This window comes from Furipterus horrens, unplaced genomic scaffold (genome assembly GCF_987537825.1).
Source record: "Furipterus horrens unplaced genomic scaffold, mFurHor1.1.pri manual_scaffold_3, whole genome shotgun sequence".
Classification (NCBI taxonomy): domain Eukaryota; kingdom Metazoa; phylum Chordata; class Mammalia; order Chiroptera; family Furipteridae; genus Furipterus; species Furipterus horrens.
The window spans coordinates 149210791-149236877 of NW_028327173.1; the positions used below are offsets into that span (position 1 = coordinate 149210791).

The following is a 26087-nucleotide window of genomic DNA, read 5'->3' on the forward strand; positions in this document are numbered from 1 at the left end:
CCTGGGACTCGTTTTCACCCTCCTCCCTATCCTCGGTGCCCCAGCTATCAGGGTGAGGAACAGGACGTGCAGCTCTACTACAAGGCATTTTCTTCTACTCGTCATGGCTTCTTGGGGGCCGGTATGCTGTTCCAGCCACTTTCTCATGTGTGGGCAGCTGTGAGTGACCCTACCCTGTGGCCCCTGTACCACAAGCCTATCCAAACAGTGAGGCTGCATCAGCGGGTGACCAACAGCATCAACCTGGGTAAGCCTGGGAGGCTTCTGTTGGCTCTGCCCCAGGGACAGGTTGCAGGTTGAAGGCAGCCCTCTCAGGAGGCTGGGTACTCAAAACTACCTCCAGATCACTCGGGCTGGGTCCAGCTGGGTGTTGGGTTGTAGAATGATGGGTGTTGGGGAGCCCCTGGACCAGGAAGGGTTTAGGACTAGGTCTGTCTACATACCTGTTGACTCTACCCATCCTTGACCCTGCAGTGTACTTGGTGTGCAATCCTGCCATCTGTGCACTGAAGCAGCCGCGGGATTTCTGTTGTGTCTGCGTGGAAGCCAAAGAGGTGCCTGCCTTGCTGGTGGTAGAGATACTGTGGGAAAAAGTTGGGCTGAGGTGTTGTGAGAAGCAATCTCTGTGGGCCCTGGGTCCTTTTGGGGAAGGAAGGCAATTCGGGTGGGGGTGGGGGGCTGCAGGCTGGCCCAGTGCTGCCTTCCATGGTATTGACTGCACTGGAGCCTGTTCCTGTTTGATCCACATCCCGTAGGTAGGACTCACATCACTCTCTGTCCCCAGGGGCACCTTTCTATCATGGCAGCTCAGTCTATATATGATACATCTATGCCAAGACCCAGCAGAGAGATGGTCCGAGGGGAGATCCTACCCAGTGCATGGATTCTGCAGCCCCTCATCATGGATGGAAAGGAGATCACCAGAGTCATCTACTTGGCCCAGGTGATGCACCCCACGCAGTCGGCCTCACAGCCTGCTTTGATTTGACTTCACAGCCCCATGGGAGTTTTGTTTAGCTGCTCAATGTCCATTAGTGCCCAGGCTCCGTGGTCTTGAGAGTGAAGACTCAGTGGTTTCTTGGATCGCAGTAAGGGGAGTCAGTGGGGAGTCACAGGAAAGAATGAGTAAGTGATCAACCTCTGAAGTTGCCAGTACCAGAAAGTGCAGCAGCCTGTCTCCCCTGGCAGGTCCAGGGTCCTCAGGAGTCACTGAGAGGCAAAGGCAACATCCTCAGCAGAGCAGAGAACATGACTGTTCTACTCAACTCTACTCTCAGTTGCCTGACTTGACCTTTGTCATTGGGAGGTGAAGCCAACGCCTAGATGTGAACAGCGGGGCCTTAAGTCCCAGGACCGCAGACAGGAGTTTCTCTCATCACAACAGCTGGTGGGGGGCTGCTTGTGGCTGAAGTGTACCCTGGCACACTCTCAGGTCTGCTTGTGCCTTTAAAAAAAAGTTTTATTTATTTTTATAGAGAGGGGAAGGCAGGGAGAGAGGGAGAGAAACATCCATGTGAGAAAGAAACATCGATTGGCTGCCTCCCATATACCCCAACCAGGGACCTGGCCCACAACTCAGGCATGATGTGCCGACTGTGGGACAATACCCAACTCACAGAGCCACACCGCCAGGGCCTGTTTATACCTTTGACTCTTCCCTTTCTGCTTTATTCCAGGTAGAACTTGGTGCTCCAGGTTTTGCTCCTCATCTCTTAAGCTCCTTCATCAAACAGCAGCCGCTGGTTATAGCCAGGCTGGCTTCCTTCCTTGGTAGTTAGCATCTCACCATCAAGATGGTGCTGCTGAGATTCAGTCCCAGGACGCTCCAGAAATGCTGGAGCAGCTCTTGTTACTCTCTGTACCCTGATGCAAGAAGAGCCAAAGCCACTTGCTGTGGTCACCTGAGCAGACAGTACTCAGCCCCGAGTTGTCGGCAAAGCCCAATCAGTACTTGGTCACAGCTGGCACCTCTGCAGAGCAAGGGGTCCTGAGCTCCTGGCTTTCCAGAGCAAATGAAGTTCAACTCACCACCCTGGATTTTCCACCTTTCTTTCCTTTCTCTGGGACGCCATGGCAGACAGGCCATGCGAAGACTAAGACTGGCCAGAGCCAGCTGAGCTGGGCAGCGGCAGTCTCTTGACATGGCGCTTCCTCAGTGTGTCCCAGCCCTCGGGCCGGTCGGGAGGCAGCCAATGGCTAAGGCACTGCAGACACTGCTCAGAAACCTGCCTCCAGTATTCAGTTCACTGTGGGATGGATGGAGTGTTACCAAAAAAGAACATTGGTTCTTAAAAAGTTGCACAAACCAGAACAGTGATTCAGAATCATCTGTCCTTGAATTTTTATCAAGCGGTTTATTATTAATTTCTACTTTTTCCCCTTCTTCCTTTCCTCATAGGAGAGGACATTTGGGTCTTTTTCTCAGTCAGGAGTATTGACCATGCTCTGTCCTAGAGCTGTCACTCCAGAGCTCAGTAGAATGAGAAGACCACTGTAGAAGCAGGTTGGACAGATCTGGAGTCAAGGTGCAGGTACAGCTCCTTACACGAGGATGAGGTGGTTGGAGGCAGGTAGCCAGATGCTGGCTGCTGACAAGATAGGAGAGAACATACTAGAACTCCTAGATGAGGTAAGTGATTTGCAAAGAGGAAGCTCAGTTCCATTTCTTACCGTACGCAGATGGTCTCGTTAGCATTTCATGCTGCTGCTGCTGCTGCAGCCGCACGTATTCTAGGATGGATGGCGAATGGGTTATTTTCTTTTGCCTTAGCCTGGCTGAACATGAGCTTTTGAATATGCTGTATGGTTACCTGAAAGTGGTCAGGGGTGGGAGAGATTCCCAGCTTTGGTTCTGGTGCCCGGAATCTTTGGTGGAAGGTGACCATATGGGGATCAAGATATGCTAAATAGGTAAATTTCTGTAGAGTACAGCAAAAATTTATTTTTCTAAAAGCATTTTGTTTACAGGATTTTTTCCTCTTACCTCAAATTAAGTTATTTATATATTGAATGAAAGTTTTAAAATATTCTTTAAGCTTTTATTTTTCTTGCATTTTTTTTTTGGTCACACTTCGTATATTTAACCCCTCATTATGTACTCCCATCTCTTTTCCTATAAATCTCTTTACCAAGACTGTTGATTGAACAGTCAGAAGACTTGCAAATTAAAAAGTCTGATATGTACTCTTTATTAGTGAAGACTATCCTGGGGTAGCCTAAGTATGTCATTTGAGCTCAGAATTTAGCTTGGAGTTAATGATGGAGTTAATGATGGCAAAAACTACTCATGGCCCAGTTTCATAAACCATTTGCATGGATGTACTGAGAGCTTTCCATGAGCTCAGCACTTGCTTTAAGGCATGTAAGTAGCAACCAGATTAGTTGCCCAATTATGGCCAGTTGTAGCCCAAATACCAACAATGAGGGAGGAATCCAGAGCAGTTATTACCACAGCTAATAATGACCGCAGTCCCCTGGAAGGTAGCTCTTTAACAGGTGTGCACCTCTGAGGCAGAGCCAGCACTGGGCACCTGAGCATAAGGGTAGCCTAGAGGTGACCTTATCCCCTCACTAGAGAAGCCACACACCAGGTCTGTGAGTCAGCAACTTAAAGAATAATAACTGAGGCTGATAGAGCAAAATGCAAACATATTAAAAATAATCTGCAAACCTAAATTTTCATGATGCAGTCAGTTTTTGGTTTAGACAAGTGATTTACATGTTGTTGTGCACCAGAATCACTGGAAGGGCTTGTTAACACCCCAGGCTGGGCCCCACCCCAGAGTTCCTGATTCATTGGGCTTGGAGAGGGGGCCTATAAATTTGTATTTCTAGAAAGTCCCACGTGAACCTGAGGCTGCTGGTCTGGGGACCACACATTGAAAACCACTATTTTTAATAATAACGGAGAAAAGATATATAGAAAGGAACTTAATTAGTTTACTAGCTCATTAGCTACCTCTAATTCCAATGTTATCTTACTGCCCTTAAGGTTCACACAGGCCTGCACTAAGTCTGAGCGGCCTTGAACCCCTCCTCCTTGGGCCTTCAGGCTTTCTCCTCCACTGACTCGCCCACCCCACCTCACCCAGAGCTGGGTGTCTGAAACAGACACCTTCTTACCTTGGAGCTCAATTTCCGGAGGTGCTTTTGTTCAGCCACCCGTAAAGGGTGCAGAAAGTTGGTTCCCAGGCATTCAGAACTTCCTGAATTTCTGTAGTATTAACTGGATTTAAAGGACAAAGATAAACGCCTTTGAAAATGAAGAGATTGAGAAAAAATGTTCAGATGTAGAAACTTGTTAAGAGTGACTGGGATGAGCTGAGGGAAAGGGAAAGGTATAGGCACTGGGCAGAAGCATGATTACAAACTGATAAAGAGACACCCCCATGGGATGGATTTGAGTAAATCTCATCAACTTAGTAAAGAGGTCACACAGCCGACACCTCTAGGTCCAGAGACACTTACCCTCCCTTGAATCAACAGATCTCTTGGTCCTTTTCCCAATACTTGATGCACAGAGCAGAATTTGTAAGCCATTTCAGTAGGGCTCACTGAGTACTTTCTCCTTCCCCAACTGCCTGAGTCTCTGGACATGCTGCCACAGAAAACCAGATTTTACAGGACCTTAATGGACATTAATGAGGCAGTGTGTGCTTAGTCAAACCAATGGGTCATTTAGAGCAGGGGTCCCCAACCTCCAGGTCATGGACTGGTACTGGTCTGGGCCTGTTAGGAACCAGGCCGCACAGCAGGAGGTGAACTTGAAGGTAATGCACTTGAATCATCCCGAAACCGCCCCCTACTCAGTTTCCCCATTCCATAGAAAAACTATCTTCCACAAAACCAGTCCCTGGTGCCAAAAAGGCTGGGGACCACTGATTTAGAGAATGCTTTTGTTGTGAGTCACACTACTGCCCCACCATCTTTAGTGGGAGTATCTAGTGAGTGAAAACATCCTAAAGTTTTCAAGGGAGTTAGTTGCACAGAAGCTAGTATGTTGGCAGTGAGCTAACGGGGCCCAGGCTCTGTAGCCTACAGGGCCTCAGAAGCTGGAACACTAGGCAGTGCCCGGTGGCCTCGCCACTACTACCACTCTACCCTGTCAACGCCCACCTCCAAGCCTACCCCAACACGTTGCAGCCTCTACAGGAAGAATTAGGAGAAAATAACAAGACATGACGTCCTCAGTAAAGAGTTTATTTTAAAAAGCTCTAGTGTTCTGGTCCTTGCTTGGCCGCCCCTGGCTGGAGCTAGGGTCAAGAGTTACCTGCACAGGGCTGAAGGGAGGGAGGTGAAGAGTCAAGCCAGGTTTCTGTCAGGAGCACCCCACATTATCTGTTGTGCATTTTTAAGGAGATGACAGTCCAGCTGCTGGTTTTAAGAAAACATAGGTTCCCAAGATTCATGTTTTAACTTTACTCACAAGTTAAGCTGAAAGTCATTTGCCTGTCAGAATTTCCCAAACCACAGTCTCAGATGCTGGGATAGCAGCAAGTGGGGCTCAAGCCCACACCCGTCATCTCATTGAGTGTCTAAGTAATAAATGCCACCTCTTCTGCTCCGGGACTGGAGTCTCTAGCCTGTTCCACCATAATCCTGAATCAGGTGAACCCTCTCCTCCTTCTAGGATTCAGGGTGTTGAACCTGCCATCGGTGAGAGGCCAGGAAGCCACACTTCCTTCACATGTGAGCAGGAAGCCTGATTTCAGATTCAGCTACTCCTGCACCACAAGGGTCAGCAGTGGGCACTTGGGGTGGCGCTGGGCTCCGGGGCGTTCTGCTGAGACATCAAGGCAGAGCCCCTTCCCAGCCCTAGCTCTGGGCCAGCACAGTCCCCCGGTTTGGCTGTACCAGTTCGCAAGCTCTCAGCTGGGGTTCTGGCATCTGGGGTTCAGCTAGGAACAGGTTGAACAGTGTTGCTAATTCTTCAGAGAAGTCCTGCAATAAGCAGAAAGATAACAGAAAAGGCAGACACATAATTCTGGATGGTTCATCCTTTCTACTAAAAGTTCCAAATATCAGGCCATAGTTAACCAGTGAGTAGACAACTTTGCTACTATATATTTCCTGTCTTCTACCCTGAAATGGACTTGAAACCTTGTCCCATTAAGTACTCTGGGGTGCTCAAGTTCTGGCAGGGAGAGTACACTGGCCGGAGGCTCAGAATTATCTACTGAGTACAGTACTTATCACCATCTGACATTATTTCATCTTGACAAATTCTAGAAAACATAAATCATTCCCATTTTATGGTTAAACTAAGATGAATTATTTGCCCTAAATTATAACATTAAGTACAGTTCTTTTTGTTTGTTTGTTTGGGGGGGGGGGGGAAGAAGGGAGGAAGAGAGGGAGAGAAAATCAATGTATGGTTGCTTCTGTGTGCCCCCAACTGGGGATGTGGCCTGACTGGGAATCAAACCGGCGCCCTTTGGTTCACAGGCCGGCACTCAATACCTGGTCCTGGCTGGTGTGGCTTAGTGGATTGATTTTAAAAGCCCACACTCAACTCTGCCATACTGCCTTCCAACTATACCTGCCTTCCATCTTCCCTTCCTTCACTGGCACGGTTCTTCACCCCGTAGCTGCTTGGATGTGAAGAAGGCACACCAGAACAGCTACTCCATTTTAGGGTGGTCCTGAAGACACTTGACAAATCCACTCAGCTTTGAAAACATGCTAAGAATGCCAGGCACCCCTACTTGCCCCCTTTCAGGATAAAAGGGACATATGAGACCTGTTCTCTTTCCAGGTAAGAGGAGACGAGGATGCCTTACCTCTGGCCACTGGGCCCCACGGAGGCTGTCCAGGCAGGCCTCTATCTCTTTCCGTCCCATCAGACCTTTCTCCACCAGCTCTCGGAGCAAGAACAGCAGTAGGTCCCACTGCAACACACAGGCAGGAGGTGAGGGTGGCTGGGAGGACTACACAGTGACTCTGACTGATATAAAGGACAGAGCTGCGAGCAGGGAGAAGACCTAAGGTCAACCACTACAGGAGTCCCTTTCAGCATGGAAGAGAATATAGGGAAATGAGACAAGCTCGTACCGTTTGGGGTGAATGTGGTGGGTATGAGAACACAGCCCCAGAGGGTTAAGAAGCTTGTTGTTCCCCATCCACCCACCTCTCTCACTCACCTCCCTAGGCCGAGTGTCCGCCAGAAGCCCCACGTTTCTTGGACTCAGCAGCAGCTGAAGGGGCACGGGCGCCTGAAAGTCGTCCTTCCACAGGGAAAGCAGCATGTGCAGGAGCCTTCGGGCCTGCCCTCTCTCTAGCCAGCACTGCGCCGGGGGCCCTAAGACAGGAATTTGGTCTGCAACTATGGGACGAGAGGAAAGCCAAACAAAGAAATAGAGGTAGGGTCACCTGGCCAGTCTCTGGGAGGAAGAAGAAAGTTTTGTGATCTAATCTTGCTTGTACCCAACCCTGGGTGAGATGACAGAGACATACCAAGGAGGGATGCTAACTCCACAGAGCACTTTGCCAGGTGCTGCTCAGCAGGTGGGCACAGGAACTGCGGAAAAAGCATGGAGACCTAGGCATTAGCACCAACTTGAAGAGTAGCAGCCCTGAGCTGATACAACTCTGGTTATCAGGCACAGCCAGGGACACAAGAGCATCCTGCCATGGCCTACCTGGCGACACCGCAGCATCTGACCCAGTTGGCCTAGGAGCTGTTCAAGATGCTCTGGGGACACTCCCTCCTCAGGGTCGCGGGGCCCCGCAGCCAGAGAGAGCACATCCTAGAGAAAGCGGGGGCGGGAGCAGAGTGAGGCCACAGAGCATTTGGCTTGGGGTGGGATCAGCCAGGAGAGAGGCAGAAGGAAAAGGCAGCAGGCCCCTGGGGTAAGTGTTGAGCTTAGGTGCCCTTAGATGGGGGGCTGGGGCAGGACAGCACAGCTGGGAGAAGCAACCAAGTGGACAATGACAGAGGGAACAGATGGAGCAGGGAAGCCAAAGAACAACGTGCTGCCGCAGAGTTCAAGCGCTGTCACTCATCTTGGAACAAAGCCATAGCTAGCCAATCTCCAGAGAATGTCTTATTCTGAAAGAATATAGGGGAACCACCCTACTTCATACATATAATATTGTCTATCCTTCATACCTGTTGAGGTTTCAGTACAGAAATCTTCTGTGTATTGAAAACCAGCAGCTACTGGCCGCTTTGCCTTTCCTTCTCTCCCTATATAGTCTTCAATTTTAGTCACTAGTCCACATCTTTAACCTGCACTACTATCCTAGACTAGAGCAAACCAGTAAAATAGTTGAGACTTTGCAGGCCATGAGGTCAATACCAACTACTCAGCCCTGTGCTATAGCACAAAAACTGCCCTAGACAATTTGTAAATGAACAAGTGTGGCTGTGTTCCAGATAACATTTACTTACAAAACAAAAAGCAGGTTGGATTTGGCCTATGGGCTGTTGCTGACCTTGGCTCTAGACTAATTTTTTAAAATCAAGTTAAAAGCACTGATATTCTTACTGCCTATAACTAAACAAGTACCACCTCCCACATAGAACATTTTTGAAATCACATCCCAATACCAGGTGGCTGCCCCTTAAGACCCCTTCACCACCCCCCTCCCCATCACCATCCGTGGAATATGTATCTAGTAAATTTTCCTATCTACCCTTTCCTCCTTTCAGGTGATTGAAGTACAAAAGTCAAAGAGTAATTAGGAAAGCCATTCAGTCTGACCCTGTCCTACCTCATCCCATTCAGTATCAAACAAAACGGGAACAAGCTGGGCAACACAGAAAGCCGCGACAGACTGGAGCTGATGTGGAAGAGGAGGAGGCGGGAAGAAAGCAGGGAGTGGGGAGAGGAGCTAAAGGGAGTAGGGAGCCGTGTACTTTGATCTCGGAGATGAGGTGGGAGGGGAGGGGAGCATGGTGCTCACAGGCACGGGAGCAGCCCCTCCGCTCCCCCCGGGCAGCCGGTTCAGGACCCTGGGCGCGAAGCACGCGGCTCACTGCTGCTTTCACCTCTCTCCTAATCAGCGCTGCAGGTCAGAGGGAGACCAGAACGGAGGTCACCAGTACAGCCCTAAGTGGGCTCCCCATGCTGACCCATGCACGCCCAGCAGGCTCCGAGTCCCATCTCCCCCAGATGTCCTCCAACTTCATGCCAGTCCCCTTCTGAAAAACTTGGCCAGCCACTCCTCTTGCCGGGACCTTACCTGTAATGTTGGCTGACAGCCAAGCACAGGCTTTCTCTGTTGCAAGCCCCACAGCAATGTTCTCTGCACTGCTTAGAACCTGTGACATAAGGACTACAGAGTCAGGGGCTAGGGGAGGGCTGGCAACCATGACAAATGCCTGAGTCCATGAGTGACCCACCCACCGCCAGCAGCCTCACGTGCACGTTCACAAGCACACACCTCTCCCATACCAACCGCCCAGCCCGCCAGCTCCAGGCCTCCTTCCTACGTACGGCTGCCGGGGTCTCCTCAGGGAGCAGTGCCTGCACGGCACCAGGGCTCTTTTTTTGGCAGAACCTGTAAGGAGACAGAGGTGGTCAGTGAGGCCTCATTAGTTCAGCCTGACTCACAGGAGGACATGGCCTGAGTGCGCCCATCACATGAGCGGGGAGGGCTCTGCCTCAGGAAGCACAGTGAGGCATCTGGCCCCACCCATCCAGATGCTCAGAGGAACAGGAACCCCAACCAACTGCTCTTCCAATACAACTTGAACTTTGGGTCCCCAAAATACTAAAGCCAAAGATATCTTAAAGAGGGAGCAAAATAATAATAATAATAATAATAATAATAATAATAATAATAAAGCAGGGTGGGGAGAAAACATGGAATAAAGGAGGAGGATGAAAGCTAAGAGGACAGGGTCCAAACAGACTGGGATCTCTTACTCCCGCCCCTGGGTCAATGCCTGGGCCCCATGAGGGCACAGCCGGGAACACAAGATCTCCAACAGCTGGGCTGGGTCTCCCCCTTCCTGTCCCTGCATCACCAGCTGCTCCTGAAGAAGCGACTCTGCCTGGCGCACCAGATCTGCCACCAGTGTGGCCCTGTAGCAGGGACAGCAATGTTTGGAGGTAGTTGGAAGGGTTGAATCAGAAAGGGGCTGCAAATTCAAGGAAATCTGGTCAGAACGAACTTCACAGAGAGTTAGCAATTTCATCCCCCTCCCATCCCACCCTGGGCCTTTCCTCCCCAATCCCTCAGAACTGACTTTCCTCAGTTTGGCAACAAAGTATTAGGGCTTAAAAGGGGGAAAAAATAGTAAGGGAATGAGACTGGGACCCTCAACACCTCCACTCCCAAACCCTGCAACCCATACTCACTTGATGTGCTTGACACAGTTAGAGCCAATTCTCTCTGCCACAAACTCCACCGTCCTGCGCAGGGAGGGCGGCTGGTTGTGGAAGAAGGCTTGGGCCAGCTGTGCCTGTGGGGCGGGGGGAGCAATGCAGTGAAGGGTCCCCTTTTCCCCACTGGTTGGCCCTCTGCTTCCATCCTGCCCCTGGCCCCTCACCTGCAGCCCCTGGGTGGTCCGAGGAGGCTGGGCTCCCAGGCCTGTGGTGGTGGTGGTGGTGGTGGTGGGGGTGATTTTCCTCACAAAGCCCCCACTCCTCCCGCTGCTGCCAGACACCCACAAAGCAAGCAGCTTGCGGAGCTCTCCTGCATTACAGAAGACCAAGTGCTTAGCTCAAGAAACCCCTCCCCCATCACAAATGTTGGACTTGAAGTATTTGTGAAGTAAAGCGGCTGAGGCACCTGGGGTGTGCCTGAGAACAGAACAACACATTAGGTTGTTAGGCCCATGGAGTGCCTTTTGGGTCCTCTTGAAGGGACAGGCCAAGGACTAAGGACCATCTGGCAGTGAGGGTGAGGGGGACAAGTATCCTCACCGATGTAAGGACAGCAAGTGTAGAGCAGGTGCTGGTCCACCACGGGCATGCCATCCTGGGGAAGAGAATGGGCCAGAATTGGGAAGGCACGCAGGCTGCTCTTCCCTCCCAGGGTGCCAGAAGTAGGAACATTATCCAAGATTTCAGTCTCTGTGCTGGCTTGTCTCCTGCTGGGCCTCAGAGAACCTGCCACCTTAATCCCTGTGGACCCCATAGCTCTGGCTGGACCCAACACTTACCAAACTCTGCTCCGAAGTTCTTGTATCTACCTCAAAGGCATCCAACTGATGCTCTTCCAGAAAGAACAGGTCCTCAGGGATGGTGGGAACCTGACGAGAGATGAAGGCAGTGTGAGCTCTAGCAGCACCAAGAACGCCATCATGCCTTCTACTTTGTGGTTTCAGGGTGGTAGGCAGCCTTTCTCTGAAACTATACTAATCCCCATACCTCCTCTGAACCTTCACTTTCTGGCCCCAAGCTTGATCAGACTTGGGCATTCTCCTTCTCCCCATCTCCAGCCACAGTCGTCGCCCCTTCCTTTTCCAATCTGGACCCTCACTCCACCAACCTGGAAAAGCCAGCCCAGGACAGCAAGCAGCAACAGCTTGTTCAGGAAGCACATCTCCCCTTTATCTTCCTTTGACAAAACCAAGCTCCTAAAAGGTAAATGAGGGTATCAACTGAATCTGTGCAAAGAAAGAAATGAAATGAAGTAAAAGAAATAGCTGGGAAGGCAGTTCTCAAAAGCAGACTAAAAGAGATGGCTGGCGTACAGGTGACAAGGATCTGTCCCCTCACTGCCCCTTCCCAGATCTGTACTCCCCCTCAGCGGGGCCATAGTGGGAGCAGAAAAGGACAAATAACTACCCAGTGTCTTTCCCTGTGGAGCAAACCCAGCCTGCCCCACCGAGGGTCACTTATGGCCATGGTTGCACACAGGAAGCACGGACCACTCAACTCCCTTCCCCTACAGCAGCTGCGGCGGCGGCTGCCCCACGCCGTCCTCAGCTGTGCCCTCCCTCTACTCACCGATGCAGGTGCAGCAGGAGCGTGAAGGTGCTGCGGTAATAGTCCAGCATGGGAACAATGTGGTCAGCCAGAGAAAGGAACTCCACCAGCCAGGGCACTGTGAGCACCACCCGGTGGGCCTGAAGCCCCTGCTGTAGCAGAGCTCGTACATCCAGGGCTGGGGGCACCTGGCAGGGCCAGAAGTCACCCAGCGGGCAGGTTCCGGGGGGCTGGGAAGTGCCCTCTAACAACAGTGCCTTCTGGCTCCTCCCAGCTCCCTCCTTACCAGAGCCCCTAGTCACCTGGCTCCTCAGGGCCACAATGGAGTCCTGGAGCTCACGGGTCGGGGGTGGTTCAGGCCCCCGGTATGGCAGGAAAGCTACAAAGCCCAGGAATTTAGCCAAAAGCCTCAGGCTGAGCAGCACCACAGCAAACTGCCTCCGTTCACTCTGCAAGGGGATCAGGGAAGTAAAAGGTTCTAAGCATAAGGCTTCTAAAAAAAATCCAAACCTGTTACAAAGTTCTTCTTGAAAATACCCCACCCTCCTAGGTCAGAGCCCCTTCAACTTCCTTGTTTTCTGACCTGCCAGTCCACATCTGACTCCCCATCTTCATCACTAGGCTCAGGCTGAGGCAGGACAAGGCCGTTGAGTTCCCGGATCTTCAAACTCAGACTATCCATGAGATGTTGATTAAACTGGAAGCTAGAAAGGGAAGCAAGAAAGAATAAAATGGCACTGGAACAGGTGTAAGAAGAGCCAGAATAGAGAAGAGGTTGTCCAGACAGAAAAGCTCAGTGGGTTGAGAGGGGAGGCCAAGGAGCAATGAGGTTACTCACATGGGTGAAGGAATAAGAAAGAGGTTTTTAGATGGCAGGGTAGGTAAATGCTGTGCTCGCCTCCTCCCATGACCACATCAAAATTACAACCAAATTATAGAACAATCATCATTGAGATCCACCTGAAGACTAGCTGAACAGAAAGTCCTATAACTAAGGATGTAAAGAAGCCACTCTGAGACTGGTAGGAAGGGCGGAGGCGCCAAACAGGCAGACCCCACACCACGTGTGGCTCTGAAGAATTAGGAGGGCTCTTTGAGGAAGACGCAGGTGCAGCTGCAGTAAAGAGCCGTCCCGCCCCCTCTTGCTCCTGACTCAGGAAGCTATGCCACAGCAATGGCTTTTAGATTCCGGAAAGACGCCTGTGGGTCCAGAGGCGGCAAGCCCTGAAATTAGAATTACTCCCAGTTACAACATCAGGTCTCTGCAGGTGTGTGCTGACTTAATCAGAGGTGCAAAGGAAAAGATTCTCAAAGTGAAAGGACCAGTTTGGATGCCTACGGAGATTCTGAAAATCACAACAAGAAAAACTCCCTGTGGGGAGGGTTCTAAGACTTAGGATCCATTTCAGATGAAGATTCACAAATGACTCACTGACTTGCACAGCCCTCCTGAGACTGTTAAGCAGATTACTTGCACCTGTATTGAGCCAGGATTTCAGGCTGAAGTCACCATTGCAGATGCTTAAAATCAACCTTTTTAATAAATTGACTATCAGTTAAAAAGAAAAGAAAAAAAAGAATCAGGAGGGATCTCAGCTGTGGAGTTGCCTCCTGAGGAACGAGGCTCTGCAGCCCAGGCTAGCAGTGCTGGCAAGAGTCCCTGTAACTCCCGGCTGTGAAAACCAGCAGGGACTGTATCCCAGTGAGACAAAGGGCTACTGGAGTCCCAGGCACACATGTGCTCTCTCAACAAATTCACTTGCTCTGGCTCCACTGCAGGGGCAGCAGCTAGAAAAGCTCCAGGGACACATGGAGAGGAACTGAATTTGACTAACTTCAGGGCAAAGGCTGGGGTGAGGGTGGGATCTGGGCAGCTCTGTCCAGGGAGGGAAATGCTGGCAGGCACCACTGTTCCTTCATTGAGCTTGTCCCCCACCCAGCCAGAAATCTGTGCTCTCCATTACTTGAGCTAACACTGTTCACCTGCCCTGCTGATCCTTGAGACCCTGCCCAACTCCCACTCATGCACCTGGCTCAAGCCACTTCCAGCAGCTTTTTCATACAAGTGCCTGCCTTGGCTTACACTGTGGACTTCCCTAAACTCTCTCAAAGGTCCACAAAACCCAAACATGCAGAGGCTGGCCTTGGTGTGTCCTGTACTTCAGGTGGCGGCCAGTCTTAAATTGGAACATAGCTCCACCAAAGTGACTAAAGCCTAAAACAAGTGGTGGCTGACCCAAGCTCAGAATGCGATGCCCACCAAAAGGCACTAGAGGCAGTTGGCCTTGGTTCACAGCATAGCCTCTCCCAAGCACTGCCAAGCCCCAAACAAGCAGCAACCAAATGTAGATCACTTTGTAGCTCCAACCAGGTATCCCCAAGCCAAGAACAAGTGGTGGCTGACATTGGCCTGAATCAAAGCCCCTTGTAAGAGGCTCCAGAACTAACACACCAGGTGGCTGGCTTCAGATTAGAACAGAGCACCACAGCCAACCAGGTCCACAAACAACAAACCTGAGGGGGATTTGACTGGTACCAGAGCCCTGCTAAAGTGACTCTTGCTCCATGGGGTCAACTCCTGCACAAAAGCTGTTTATTATAGTGGAGGCCAGCCCTAACAGCCAGAAAGACTTGGTCCATCCCAACCCACTGATGCACCAATAGCAATCAAGGCTCAACTACAAGAAGAAGGCATACACAACCCCTGGAGCACCCAGCTCAGGTGAATGGGGAGAGGCAGCCAAAGTGAGGAGACAAAGAAACATGTCCAAATGAAATAAAAGGAAAAAAACTACAAAAAAGAACTAAACAAAATGGAGACAGGCAGTTTACCAGATACAGAGTTCAAAATACTGGTTATGAGAATGCTCAATGAGACAAGAAGGCTATGTCAGAGGAGACCATGCAGAGACTGGTTGTTTTAAACAAAAATAAAAAAGAATGCTCAATGAACAGCAGGGAAGAATAGATTAACTCAGTGAGAACCTCAAAAAAGAGACAAGAGTTATAAAAAAGAGCTAGTCAGAAATGAGAACGATAATAACTAAACAATACTGTACATTAAAGGGAATCAGGAGCCATTTAAATGAGCCAAAGAATTGAATCAGTGATCTGGAGGACAAAGCAGTGGCAAACACCCAGTCAGAACAGAAAACATAAAGAAAAAAAAAATTTTTTTTAAATTAGAATAGTTTAAGGGGCATCTGGAACAACATTAAGGATACCAACATTCACATCACAGGGGTACCAGAAGGACAAGAGAGAGCAAGGAATTAAAAAATCCATTTAGAGAAATAATGACTGAAAATTCCCCTAACCTGGTGATGGAAATAGAAATACAAGTCCAGGAAGCACAGAGGCCCAAACAATATGAATCCAAAGAGGCCCACACAAGACACATCAAAATTAAAATGTCAAAGGTTAAAGACAATGAGAGAATCTTAGAAGCAGCAAGAAAAAAATGGTTAATTACCTACAAGGGAGCTCTCAAAGACTATTAGCTAATTTTTTAACAGAAACTTTGCAGGCCAGAAGATTGGCAAGAAATATTCAAAATAAAAACAGCAAAGACCTACAAAATATATTACCCAGCAAGGCTATAATTTAGAATTAAAGGACAGATAAAAGAGTTCCCTAGACAAGAAAAAGCTTAAAAAGTTCATCACCACTAAACCAGTTATTACAAAAAAATATTAAGGAGACTTCTTTTAAAAAAAAGAAAAGATATAACTATGAATAAGAAAAAACAGGAAAGAAAAAATTTCTTACTGATAAAGACAAAAAAAGTGGTGTATCAACCAACTCTAAATCTAGGGCAAAGGTTAAAAGGCAAAAGTAGGAACATCATGTGTAATTACAACAGTAAAGGATACATGCACACACACACAAAGAAATAAAAAGTAATGACAAACACATAAATTGATAAATGTGGAGGGGGTGAGTAAAAATTGTAGTGATTTTAGAATATGTTTAAACCTAAGTGACCATCAACTTAAAATATAGATTACTATAAACATAGCTTGGTATATATGAAGCACATGTTGACCATAAACCAAAAATCTATGAGATATACAGATATAAAGAGAAAGGAATCCATACACAACACTATAGGAAGTCATCAAAATACAAGAAAAGAGAGGAAGAGAATAAGAAAGGAACAGAGAAGAATTATAAAAACAATCATAAAACAATAAAATGTTGCAATAACTACATACCTATCAATAATTAATTTATGTGTAAATGGATTAAAGACAAAGGGTGGCTGAATGGTTAAAAAAATAAGGCCAGTACATATGTTGTCTACAATAGACCTACTTCAGATTGAAAGATGTACACAAACTGAAAGTAAAGAGATGGAAAAGTTTTTCATGCAAATGGAAATGAAAAAAGCTGGGGTAACAATACTTATATCAGACAAAATACAGTATTCCCTCACTTATCACGGGTATTACATTCTATACACCCCCCCTCCCCGCGACAGGTGAAAATCTGCAAAGTAGGAACCTTACATTTATTTTAGTATTTATATATATTTTAAGGCTTTATAAACTCTTCCCACACACTTATAAACCATTTCCAGTCCCTTATTAACCTTTCCCATTCCCTTAACCTTTTCCTTACTTTTATAAACACTACTTATGTTCTTCAACACATTCTACACTCTTAAGCCTACATAACTTTAATATACAGTACCGCAAAATCCTGCAATATAGCGAAAAATGCGTGATAAATAATTAAATATAATATTTTTAAAAATCCCACGATACAGGGAGGCCGTGATAAGTGAACCACGATATAGAGAGGGACTACTGTACTTTCAAATAAGGGCTGTAACAAGACACAAAGAAGTGCATTTCATAATGATAAAACAGATCTATCCAATTCAGAGGACATAACCCTTGTAAACATCTATGCAACTAAAGTGAGAGCACCAAAATATATAAAGCAGATATTGATAGATATATTGGGAAAGAGAGACAGTAACTGAGTCACAGTAGGGGATTTTAGCACCCCATCGACATCAATGGATGCCTCTTCTGTACAGAAAATCAACAAGGAAGCAGGCGGCTTGAAATGAAATACTAAACCAGATGTATTTAATTGATATTTTCAGAGCATTTCAACCCAAGGAAGAATATACAATCTTTTCAAGTGCACCTGGAGCCTTTTCCAGGATAGAGTACATGTTACGCCACAAAATAAATCTCAATACATTTAAGAAGACTGAAAGCATACCAAGATCTCTGGTCACAATGGTATGAAACTAAATTAATTACAAGAAAACTGACATGCTACTAAACAATTAAAAGGTTAACAACAAGATCAAGGAAGAGATCAAAAGATGCCTTGAGACAAATAAAAATGAAAACACAAATGACTCAAAAATCTATGGGATACATCCAAAGCAGTTCTAAGAGGAAAATTCAGAGCATTATAGGTCTATGTCATGAAACAAAAAGTCTCAGACAATCTAACCTTACACATAAAGGAACTAGAAAAGAACAAAGCCCAAAGTGAGCAGAGGGAGGAAATAATAAAGATCAGAACAGAGATAAGTGAAACTGAGTCTACAAAACTATTGAAAAGATCAAACCAAGAGCTATGTCTTTGAACCCTGGCAGCTGTGGCTTAGTGGACTGAGCAATGGCCTGCGAGCCAAATGTCGCTGGTTCTATTTCCAGTCAGGGCACATGACTAGGTTGCACGTCAGGTCCCCAGTTGGGGGTGCGAGTAAGAGGCAACCACCCAGTGATGTTTCTCTCCCTCTCTTAAAATTAAACAAATAAATTATTTTTTTTAAAAAAGAGCTATGTCTTGGAAAAGATTAAACACACACACACCCCACCCCCTTTAGCCAGACCATCAAAAAAAAAGGGAGGACTCAAATAAAAGCAGAAACAAAAGTGACAACCAACACCACAGAAATACAAACGATTATAAGAAAATACTACAAACAATCATATGCCAAAAAGAAATGGGTGAATTCCTAGAAACACACAAACTTTGAAGGCTGAATCAGGAAGAAACAGAAAATCTGAACAGACTGATAACTGCTAACAATATCGATTCAGTAATCAAGAAACTTCCAACAAACACAAGTCCTGGACCAGATGGCCTCACAGGTGAATTTTACCAACGATTCAAAGAAGAATACCTACCCTCAAACTATTTCAAAAAGTTAAATGGGGTGGGGGTGGGTGGGAGAAGCCCGCAAACTCACTTTTGAGGCCAGCATTATCCTGACACTAAAACCAGAGATGCTACAAAAAAATTAAAATCATAGGCCAATATCCCTGAACATAGACGCTAAATTTAATCCTCAACAAATATAAGCAAACCAAATTCAGCAATAACTTTAAAAGTTATTTATTATAAAGTCGGATTTATTCCAGGATGCAAGGTTAGTTTAATATCCATAAATAAATTAATGTACTATACCACAGAAACAAAATGAAGGATAGAAATCATATGATATTATCAGTAGATGAAAAAAAGCATTTGACTAAGTCCATCATCGATTTATGATAAAAACTCTCAGCAAAGTGACATAGAGGGAACATACCTCAACAAAATAAAGGTCATATATGATAAACCCCCAATTAACATCACACTCAACAGGGAAAATCTAAAAGCTCTTTAACATCAGAAAAAAGACAAGGATGTCCACTTTCACAACTTTTATTCAACATAGTATTGGAAGTTCTAGCAATGAAACAAGAAAAAGAAATAAAAGGTGTCCAAATTGGAAAGGAAGAAGTAAAACTGTCATTCTTTTACGGATGACGTGAAACTCCATATAAAGAACCCTAAAGATTCCACCAAAAAATTATTAGAATAAATATATTCAGTGAAGTATCAGGATACAAAATATTCAGAAATTGGGTTTCATTTTTATACACCAATAAAAAACTGTAAAAAAAGAAAAGAAATTGAGAAAACAATCCCATTTACAGTTGCATCAAAAAGAATAAAATAAATTTAACCAAGGAGGTAAAAGACCTGTACTCAAAAACTATAAGACACTGAAGAAAGGAACTGAAGATACAAGTAAATGGAAGTATATACCATGCTCATGGATAGGGAGAATTAACATCGTTAAAATGCCCACACTACCCAAGCTATCTAATAGATTCAATGCAATCCCTATCAAAATATCAATGGCATTTTTTTCACAGAACTAGAGCAAATAATTCTAAAATTTATATGGAACCACAAAAGACAACAAATAGAGCAATCTGGAGAAAGAACAACTAAACTGGAGGTATCACACTACCTGATATTGAACTACACTGCAAGCGTAATCAAAACAGGTTGGAACTGGCATAAAAACAAACACAATGATCAATGGAACAGAATAGAAAGCCCAGATATAAATCCATGCATATATGGTCAATTAATCTATGACGAGGTAAGAATATACAATGAGTTAACAACTGTGTCTTCAATATATGGTATTGAGAAAACTGGACACATTCATGAAAAAAATTAATAAAAAAGAAACTATCACATTCTTACACCATATACAAAAATAGACTCAAAATGGATTAAAGACTTACAAGTAAGACCTGAAACCACAAAACTAGATGAAAAGCATAGGCAATAAACTCTGACATCACTTTTAGCAATACTTTTTTTGGTATGTCTCCTCGGGCAAGGGAGACAAAAGAAAAAATAAAACAAATGCAACTACATCAAACTAAAAAGTTTTTACACATCAAAGAAAAGCAATCTACTGTTGATATCACCAACAATACATCTGATAAGGAGTTAATAACCAAAACATATAATGAACTCATACAACTGAACACCAAAAAAACAATCTGATTAAGAGATGGGCAAAGGACCTGAACAAACCTTTCTCCAAGAGGACATACAGACTGCCAATAAACATATGCAAAGATGCTCAAACTTAACTAATTATTAGGGAAATACAATTTAAAACCAAAATGAGATATCACCTCACACCTTTCAGAATGCCTATCAGCAAGAAATCCACAAACAAGTGTTGACAAAGATACGGGAAGAAGGGAACCCTCATACACTGTTGGTGGGAGTGTAAATTGGTGCAGCCATTATGTAAAAAACAGTATGGAGTTTCCTCAAAAATATTAAAAAAGAAATCCAAAACACTGCAGCATTATTTACAAATGTCAAATATGAAGGCAACCTAAGCGTCCATTGATAGAATAGAAAAAGAAGAGGAGGTGCAGCCCTGGCCGGTGGCTCAGTTGGAGCATCGTCCCATGCACCAAAAAGTCGAAGGTTTGATCCCTGGACAGGGCACATGCCTGAACAGTGGGTTCAATCCCTGGTCAGGGCTCATACAAGAGGCAACTGATCAATGTTTCTCTCTCACATAGATGTTTCTCTCTCTCACATAGATGTTTTTCTCTCTCCCCTTTCTCTCTAAAATCAATAAACATATCCTCAGGTTGAGGATAAAAAAAAGAGATGTGGTACATATATAAATGGAATATTACTCAGCCATAAAAAGAATGAAATCTTGTGATTTGTGACAACATAGATGCACCTAGAGGGTATTATGCTAAGTAAGTCAGACAAACAAATACCATATAATTTCACTTATATGTAGAATCTAAAAAGAAAAACAATTTAAACAAACAAAACGGAAACAAACTTATACAGAGAGTAATGGCTGCCACATGGGAGGGATGTTGGGGATATGGTGAAAAAGGTAAAGGGATTAGGAGGTATAAACTGCCAGTTATAAAGACAGTGAGGGGAAGTAAAGTACAGCACAGGGAATATAGTCAATAGTATTGTGATAAATATGTATGGCTTCAGGTGTGTACTAGATTTATCCAGGTGATCACTTTGTAAATTATATAAATTTCTAATCATTATGTTGAACACCTGAAACTAATATAATATGTAATATCAAATGGAAACATTGAAAATTTAAAAAACATATTTAATTAAAAAAAAAGAATAAGAAGGAAAACAGAGGCAGAACGTGAGAGCTAGGAGGAGCCCATATATCGCCCAGTCCCACCCTGTTATGTTCCAGTCAAAGGAGACAGAACTGTCTGCCCTTTTGGGGAGACAAACCTCTCCTGGCCTCTGCCCCGCTCCCTGCAAGACACAGGAACCTTTACCTGCTGGCACTCAGGATGAAGTCCCTGAAGAATCCCTGACAGCCTGGGAAGGAGGGGGGTGGACAGGGTCCCCCACCGCTCTGAGGGGCTGCAAGCCGTTCCTGTAGGCGCCGCAACCGCCCCAACTTGTCAGCTCCAAGCATACTTAACACATCTGGAGCCTCACCCAAGATAGTGCCCCCAGCACCACCAGGACTCTGACACATCTGGGGCAGTGGGGAGAAAAGAAATTAAAAAACCACTAAGGTTTTCTGGAGAGAAGGACTAAACAAAATAAATAGGAAATTAATAAACATTTATGGAATGCCAACCCTCAGATACATTTTTTGAGGTAGAAATTATGTTCTTGTTTTACAGGTGAAGAAAATGAAACTGCAAGATTAAATATCTGTCTAGGGTCAATAGAGCTAGGATCTGAAACCAGGTCCATTTAAGTCTTAAGCCCACATTCTTTCTACCCCAGCAGAAATCAGGGGGAAGGAAGTAGTGAGAGGCTGAAGGTAGGCAGGAGGGTATAGGGCGCGAGAGGAGGTGCAGGGCACAGTAGAGAGCACCCTGGTTCCTCTCTGGCAGCCTGAGTTTCAACCACCACCCAAGCAGCAGAACTTCAGCCCAGGACCTGCCTGGCTGCCTGCTCTATCCCACAGTGCCAGCCATTACTTGGCTGTCTATAATGCCTACTGTGGATTCATCTCCTTCTGGGGCTATTACCTGGAGAAGTTGTCTTTGGAAAAGCCGAACAAAATGACTGTGGCTGCAGGCTGCAGAGAGTTGACCCATCATGGCTCTAAGGGGTAAGAAGCAGGAATGGAGTGTGAGGGACGGAGGAAGGGGACAGATTTGATAGAACAAGCCAGTGCTTGGGCCTTTCAGCCCTTTACCGGGTGCTTTGAGCAGACCTCTGCCACAGCTGGCCAGCACAAGAGTGTAGAAAAAGGTAAGGGATGCTTTCCTCAGTAGTGAGACCCCTCCAAGGCTAGAGGTACACTTAGCTAAACAAGAAATCATATCACCCATCTAATTCTCAGTCTATACTGACAGTTAGTGAGCTTCATGACCCATGAAGAAGGTAGGTCACTGGACAGAGGAAATTCTTTCTGCATCCTAGTTATCTAGCTGTGCAAAGTTATCAGCATTGCCACACTAGATAATGGAGAAAATGGGGTTGGAAAGGGTCTAACCAGTAACTTGGACCCAAATTCAAGCTACCTGGAGGAAGAGCTTTGCACTTTTCTAAGCATTCACTACCACAGAGCAAGTTTCAGTCATTTCTGGGGTCAAGGAGCTGGACAGACAAACCCCTTTGAGTAGAGGCAGAGTTGGCAATAACTGGAGAGATTAAGGAAGAAAGAAGATAACAGCTTCAGGGTGGAAGCAGTGGGAGAAAAGCCTTCCTTCTATCAGCTACGAAAGTACCGCTGAGCTGCTCGCTGATGGAAGCAAGACAAGGTGGCCAGTGTTGTGAACACCTACCTGATCCTGCTTCCCAAGCCCTTCTCAAAATCCCAGCCAGGCTCCTCATGGCGATCTTCCCACTCTCGAAGCACCTCATAAAAAACATCCCTGACAGACACATAAGAATGCCTGATGAACCAAGGCACAGCTGGTCTCATTCCCAGCTGATCTAGCTCAATCCCAGGAGCACCTTTCCTTGCGCAGAAGGACTGAGGCCAGGACTACCCACAGCCCCATTTCTTATGTTCTCCAAAGTTCACTCTGGGATGACATGCTCTAACCAAGTAGCAGCATGACACATGCCTGAGGTACTTCTGTGGGTACTGAGAGTTGATCCAGCTCTCTCTTGACTGAGAGAAGCCTGTGATTGAAGTCATATACCTGTGAGAAGGCTGCTATGGTCAGGGTTTTAAGTCCATGGGCATAAAACACTGTTAGTACCAAACTTCTAGTTTCTATGAGAATGACATAGTTGCCTATCACAGAGTAGATGTGGCCTCATCTCCCCCCGCCCTCCGTCCCTGTCAAATTCCCTTGTCTTATCACCTCTGTTTTTTAAAAGTATGAAAGGCTCGATCACTGGAGAAGTTTGCACGATTGTCAGTTTCTGGCTGAAAGGAGACAGCTTGAACAGAGGGCGGCATCGCCAGAGAAACCTAAAATATGGCAGTGACATTAGGAACAGAAGCCTGCAGAGCGCATGCTCAGAAAACTTCATCCCCCATATTCCTGCCCAGTTAGACCACAGGACAGTAGAGTGGTGTGAGCTGGGCTGCCTGAATTATGAGACTGGGAAGGGTCAGGTCTGGGCCAGTAGAAAGCTAAGAGGGGTCAGTACCTTGGCAACACTGCCCTCGTAGGCAGCTCGAAGGCGGCCTTGCAGAGCTGGTGAGAAGCACAGCAGCCGCTCATTCTCAGCCAACAGCTTCAAGGTCCCTTTGTCCAAGTGGGAAAGAACTCTACAAGGTCAAGAGCGCATATGACTGAGAACGGGACACACACTGTAAAGCAGCAGCTGGTGCGTGCATACCACACGGAATACGAAGCACGGAGCAGGTATGAAAGGCAAAGCCACAGGCCAAGGATTAAAGATAATGGAGGTAAAAGGGGAAGATATGAGACCTTATGGAGCAGGAAGCAAGAGAGCAGGACAGGAACATTAGACATTAACACAAATGTCAGTCACCAACACCACAACGGGCAGCTTGATTCTTTCACAGGCTAAATTCATAGCCATGACATGACACAAAATTAAAGGGTCCATGTCACTGCACACTTGTGTTAAGCACAAGCCTGTGCCCCAAATGGCCAGAAAACCTAGTGGATAGTGGGTATCAGCTGGGGAAACTCACTGAAACTGATGCTCCAAAACCTGCACTGCAAAGAAGACACAATCATGGATACTCTGGAATAGTGGGCTTTCCAGGGAATCTAGAAGGACAACATCAAACTGTGAGTTAAGAATTATTCTATCTCCAGACCCCATTTCTCAAAAAGAGGCTTGCTCACTGACCTAGGGCTCCTGGACAAAGTGCAAGCTCACGGTCTTTGGTGGCCACCATCCTCCGGGCAGTAAGGAGCTGAAGAACGAAGAAAAGCTCCAAGAAGAGATTTGGCACCAGGTTTTCTGGATACAAAAAGAACCACAGCGAATTGGGCACCATTCTGAACTAAAACTCAAGAGTTCCCACATGCCTTACCGATTCTCTTGCCCTGTAGTTCTACCAGTATTTCCCCCCACTACAGCGCCCTTTGCTCTCACTTACCTGCAATGCATGAAGAATAGACAAGGGCCACCAGTTCCAGGCGCTGGTGGGAAGACACTTTGGCAGGGTCAGCAGGTTCAGCTGTGAGGTTTCCTGTCCTGGCAGGAAGGGAAGACCCCGATTCTGGGGTGGGACAGGTGGAAGCAGGTGACCGCTGCAGCTGCTTAGAGCTGTGGAGATGAAGAGATTTCAGGAGCAGTCAGCCTGGCTTTCCCTCCTCAGCCACACTCAGGTTTCTCCAGAGAGGGCATCCACAGCCAAGAAAACAGACCCAAGGTTCCCAGGGGTCACTCCATCTCAGGGAAAAGCCTTGCAGATCCCCCACAGGAAGGAAGCTACCGTCCCAGGGAGCAGCAAGGCCATACCGCTCCTTCCTGAGCATCTCCCGCTCTTCTTGTAGACTTCTGCAGCCTGGGGGAAGGCCAAGGCCCCACGGGCTAGAGTCCAGGACTGAGGGCTGGGAGCTGGGGGCACAGTTGATTGGGGGTGTAGTGAAGCAGGTCTTGGGTTTGGAAAGTGACCGCTCTTCGCTCACCGGAGTTGGGTTGATCCTGCGTGAAGGCTTCGTCCTGCTGAGAGCAGCCACAGGCTTTTCTCTCATTCCCATCATCAAACATGCTGATGACAGCTGGAGCCCTTGAACACACCCCCCCCCCCCCCCGTCGTCGTTGTAATGATCTCACCCCCAACACTGGAGCTATTCCCATCCCCCTGAGGAGCGCCCAGTCCTCATTTAATGATTCCCTCAGCACAGCCTTCGCACCACCCGTCTCCTGGATGAGGGCGGATTCTCACCCTGCAGGACCGGGGGGAACCGAGCCTACTGGAGGGAACTCCTCCAGGTTGCTGAGGTTTGGCGGATGAGAGCGCGAGAGGCTGGGACTGCCGGGACTGCCGAGACTGCCGGGGCTGCCACAGGCCCTAGGTCTCCGGCCCCCCGCCCAGGGCTGGCTCTCCCCGCCGACTCCCTCCTCCGGGTTCCCGGAGCAGCGACCACCTCGCTCGCGGGCCTGCCCCGGGCCCCGCCTCCTGCCCCCGCGGCGGGCCGAGGGGGTCTCGGCGGTGGCAGCGTCGCTCGAAGCCTCGGTCGAAGGAAAGAGCTGGCTGCGCGCCCCGCGGCCGCCCCGCGGCGGGCCCCCGGGCCTCCCATGTAGGGCAGCCGAGGAGCCCGCGGACTTAGCGGGGGTTGGGGGGCCCTGCGGGAGGACACGGCTGCTCTGCTCCCTCAGAAAGTTCAGCAGGAACGGCACGAATTCCTTCCGCAGGGGCCGGAGTGAGTTCAGCGCGGCCGCCTCTCCGGGGTCATCCTGAGGGAAAAGCGGCGAAAGGGTCAGCTGCAAACCCAGGGCCGCGAGCAGCAGAGCGGCCCCCAGTTGGAGCGCACTCGGCCCGGGCTGACAGCCAGTCACCTAGAGAAAGGGGACCTAAGGGGTGGTGCCTCCCGCGGAAAGCAGATTCGGGTCAGATCTCGGGGCATGTCGGCGCTGTTACCTCCGAACTCTCGGCGCAGCGCGCGATCCACCGTACGGCGGCTGCGACCGACACCTCCTCTCGCAACAGCGACTCCAAAACGGCCGCCATACCAGTCCTGGCGCTCCGAGGCGAGTGCGCAGGCGCCAGCGCGCCGCAGGCGCCCAGGGAGGGGCGGGGCTGGCGCCGAAGGGCGGCTGTGGGAGGGCGGGGAGGGGCAGGGGCGGGGGAGGGGCAGGGGCGGGGCCGGGGCCGGGGCGTGGGTGGGCCGCGGAACTGCCCCAGGCTGAGAGGCTTTGCTCCGGCCTCCAGTGAAGGCCGGGGCTAGGTCCGCAATTCCCCGCTACAGGCCTGCTGGTCTGCGAAGTGCATCCGCACCTCTGTGGCTGAGCTCCAGGCCC

At 47.7% G+C, this 26087-nt stretch overlaps 2 protein-coding genes and 1 pseudogene across 7 annotated transcripts in view; 2 read left to right on the plus strand and 1 right to left on the minus strand.

Annotated features, from left to right (window-relative positions):
* The window catches only part of STARD9 (StAR related lipid transfer domain containing 9), a 109683-nt gene extending 107372 nt beyond the window's left edge, over positions 1-2311 (plus strand). Inside the window, exons 30-33 of the mRNA XM_090268341.1 lie at positions 45-247; positions 475-554; positions 785-943; positions 1677-2311. Coding sequence (XP_090124467.1) covers positions 45-247; positions 475-554; positions 785-943; positions 1677-1778 — 544 coding nt within the window. The 3' untranslated portion in view covers positions 1779-2311. The remainder of the gene's footprint in view (positions 1-44; positions 248-474; positions 555-784; positions 944-1676) is intronic.
* Positions 2312-5183: 2872 nt separating this feature from the next.
* Positions 5184-25809, minus strand: CDAN1 (codanin 1). 6 transcript variants are annotated; one of them, XM_090270483.1, is made up of 28 exons: positions 25708-25809; positions 25012-25523; positions 24582-24785; positions 24217-24386; positions 23964-24077; positions 23803-23881; positions 23289-23409; positions 22997-23106; positions 22469-22558; positions 21707-21782; positions 20996-21201; positions 12463-12583; positions 12182-12328; positions 11901-12067; positions 11440-11527; positions 11111-11200; positions 10872-10926; positions 10496-10641; positions 10305-10408; positions 9870-10028; positions 9438-9501; positions 9184-9262; positions 8858-9006; positions 7638-7745; positions 7453-7516; positions 7140-7321; positions 6780-6887; positions 5184-5940 (listed from the first exon to the last, which is right to left on the minus strand). In XM_090270483.1, the coding sequence occupies exons 1-28, from the start codon at positions 25795-25797 to the stop codon at positions 5815-5817; spliced, it is 3729 nt and encodes a 1242-aa protein (XP_090126609.1). In that variant the 5' UTR covers positions 25798-25809; the 3' UTR covers positions 5184-5814. The 6 variants fall into 6 exon arrangements, with proteins under 6 accessions (XP_090126609.1, XP_090126610.1, XP_090126608.1 ...); XM_090270484.1 differs by having other exon boundaries at positions 7140-7297; positions 24582-24788; XM_090270482.1 differs by having other exon boundaries at positions 24582-24788.
* LOC150016353 (small ribosomal subunit protein uS10 pseudogene) lies at positions 13043-13405 on the plus strand (annotated as a pseudogene).
* Positions 25810-26087: the final 278 nt, after the last annotated feature.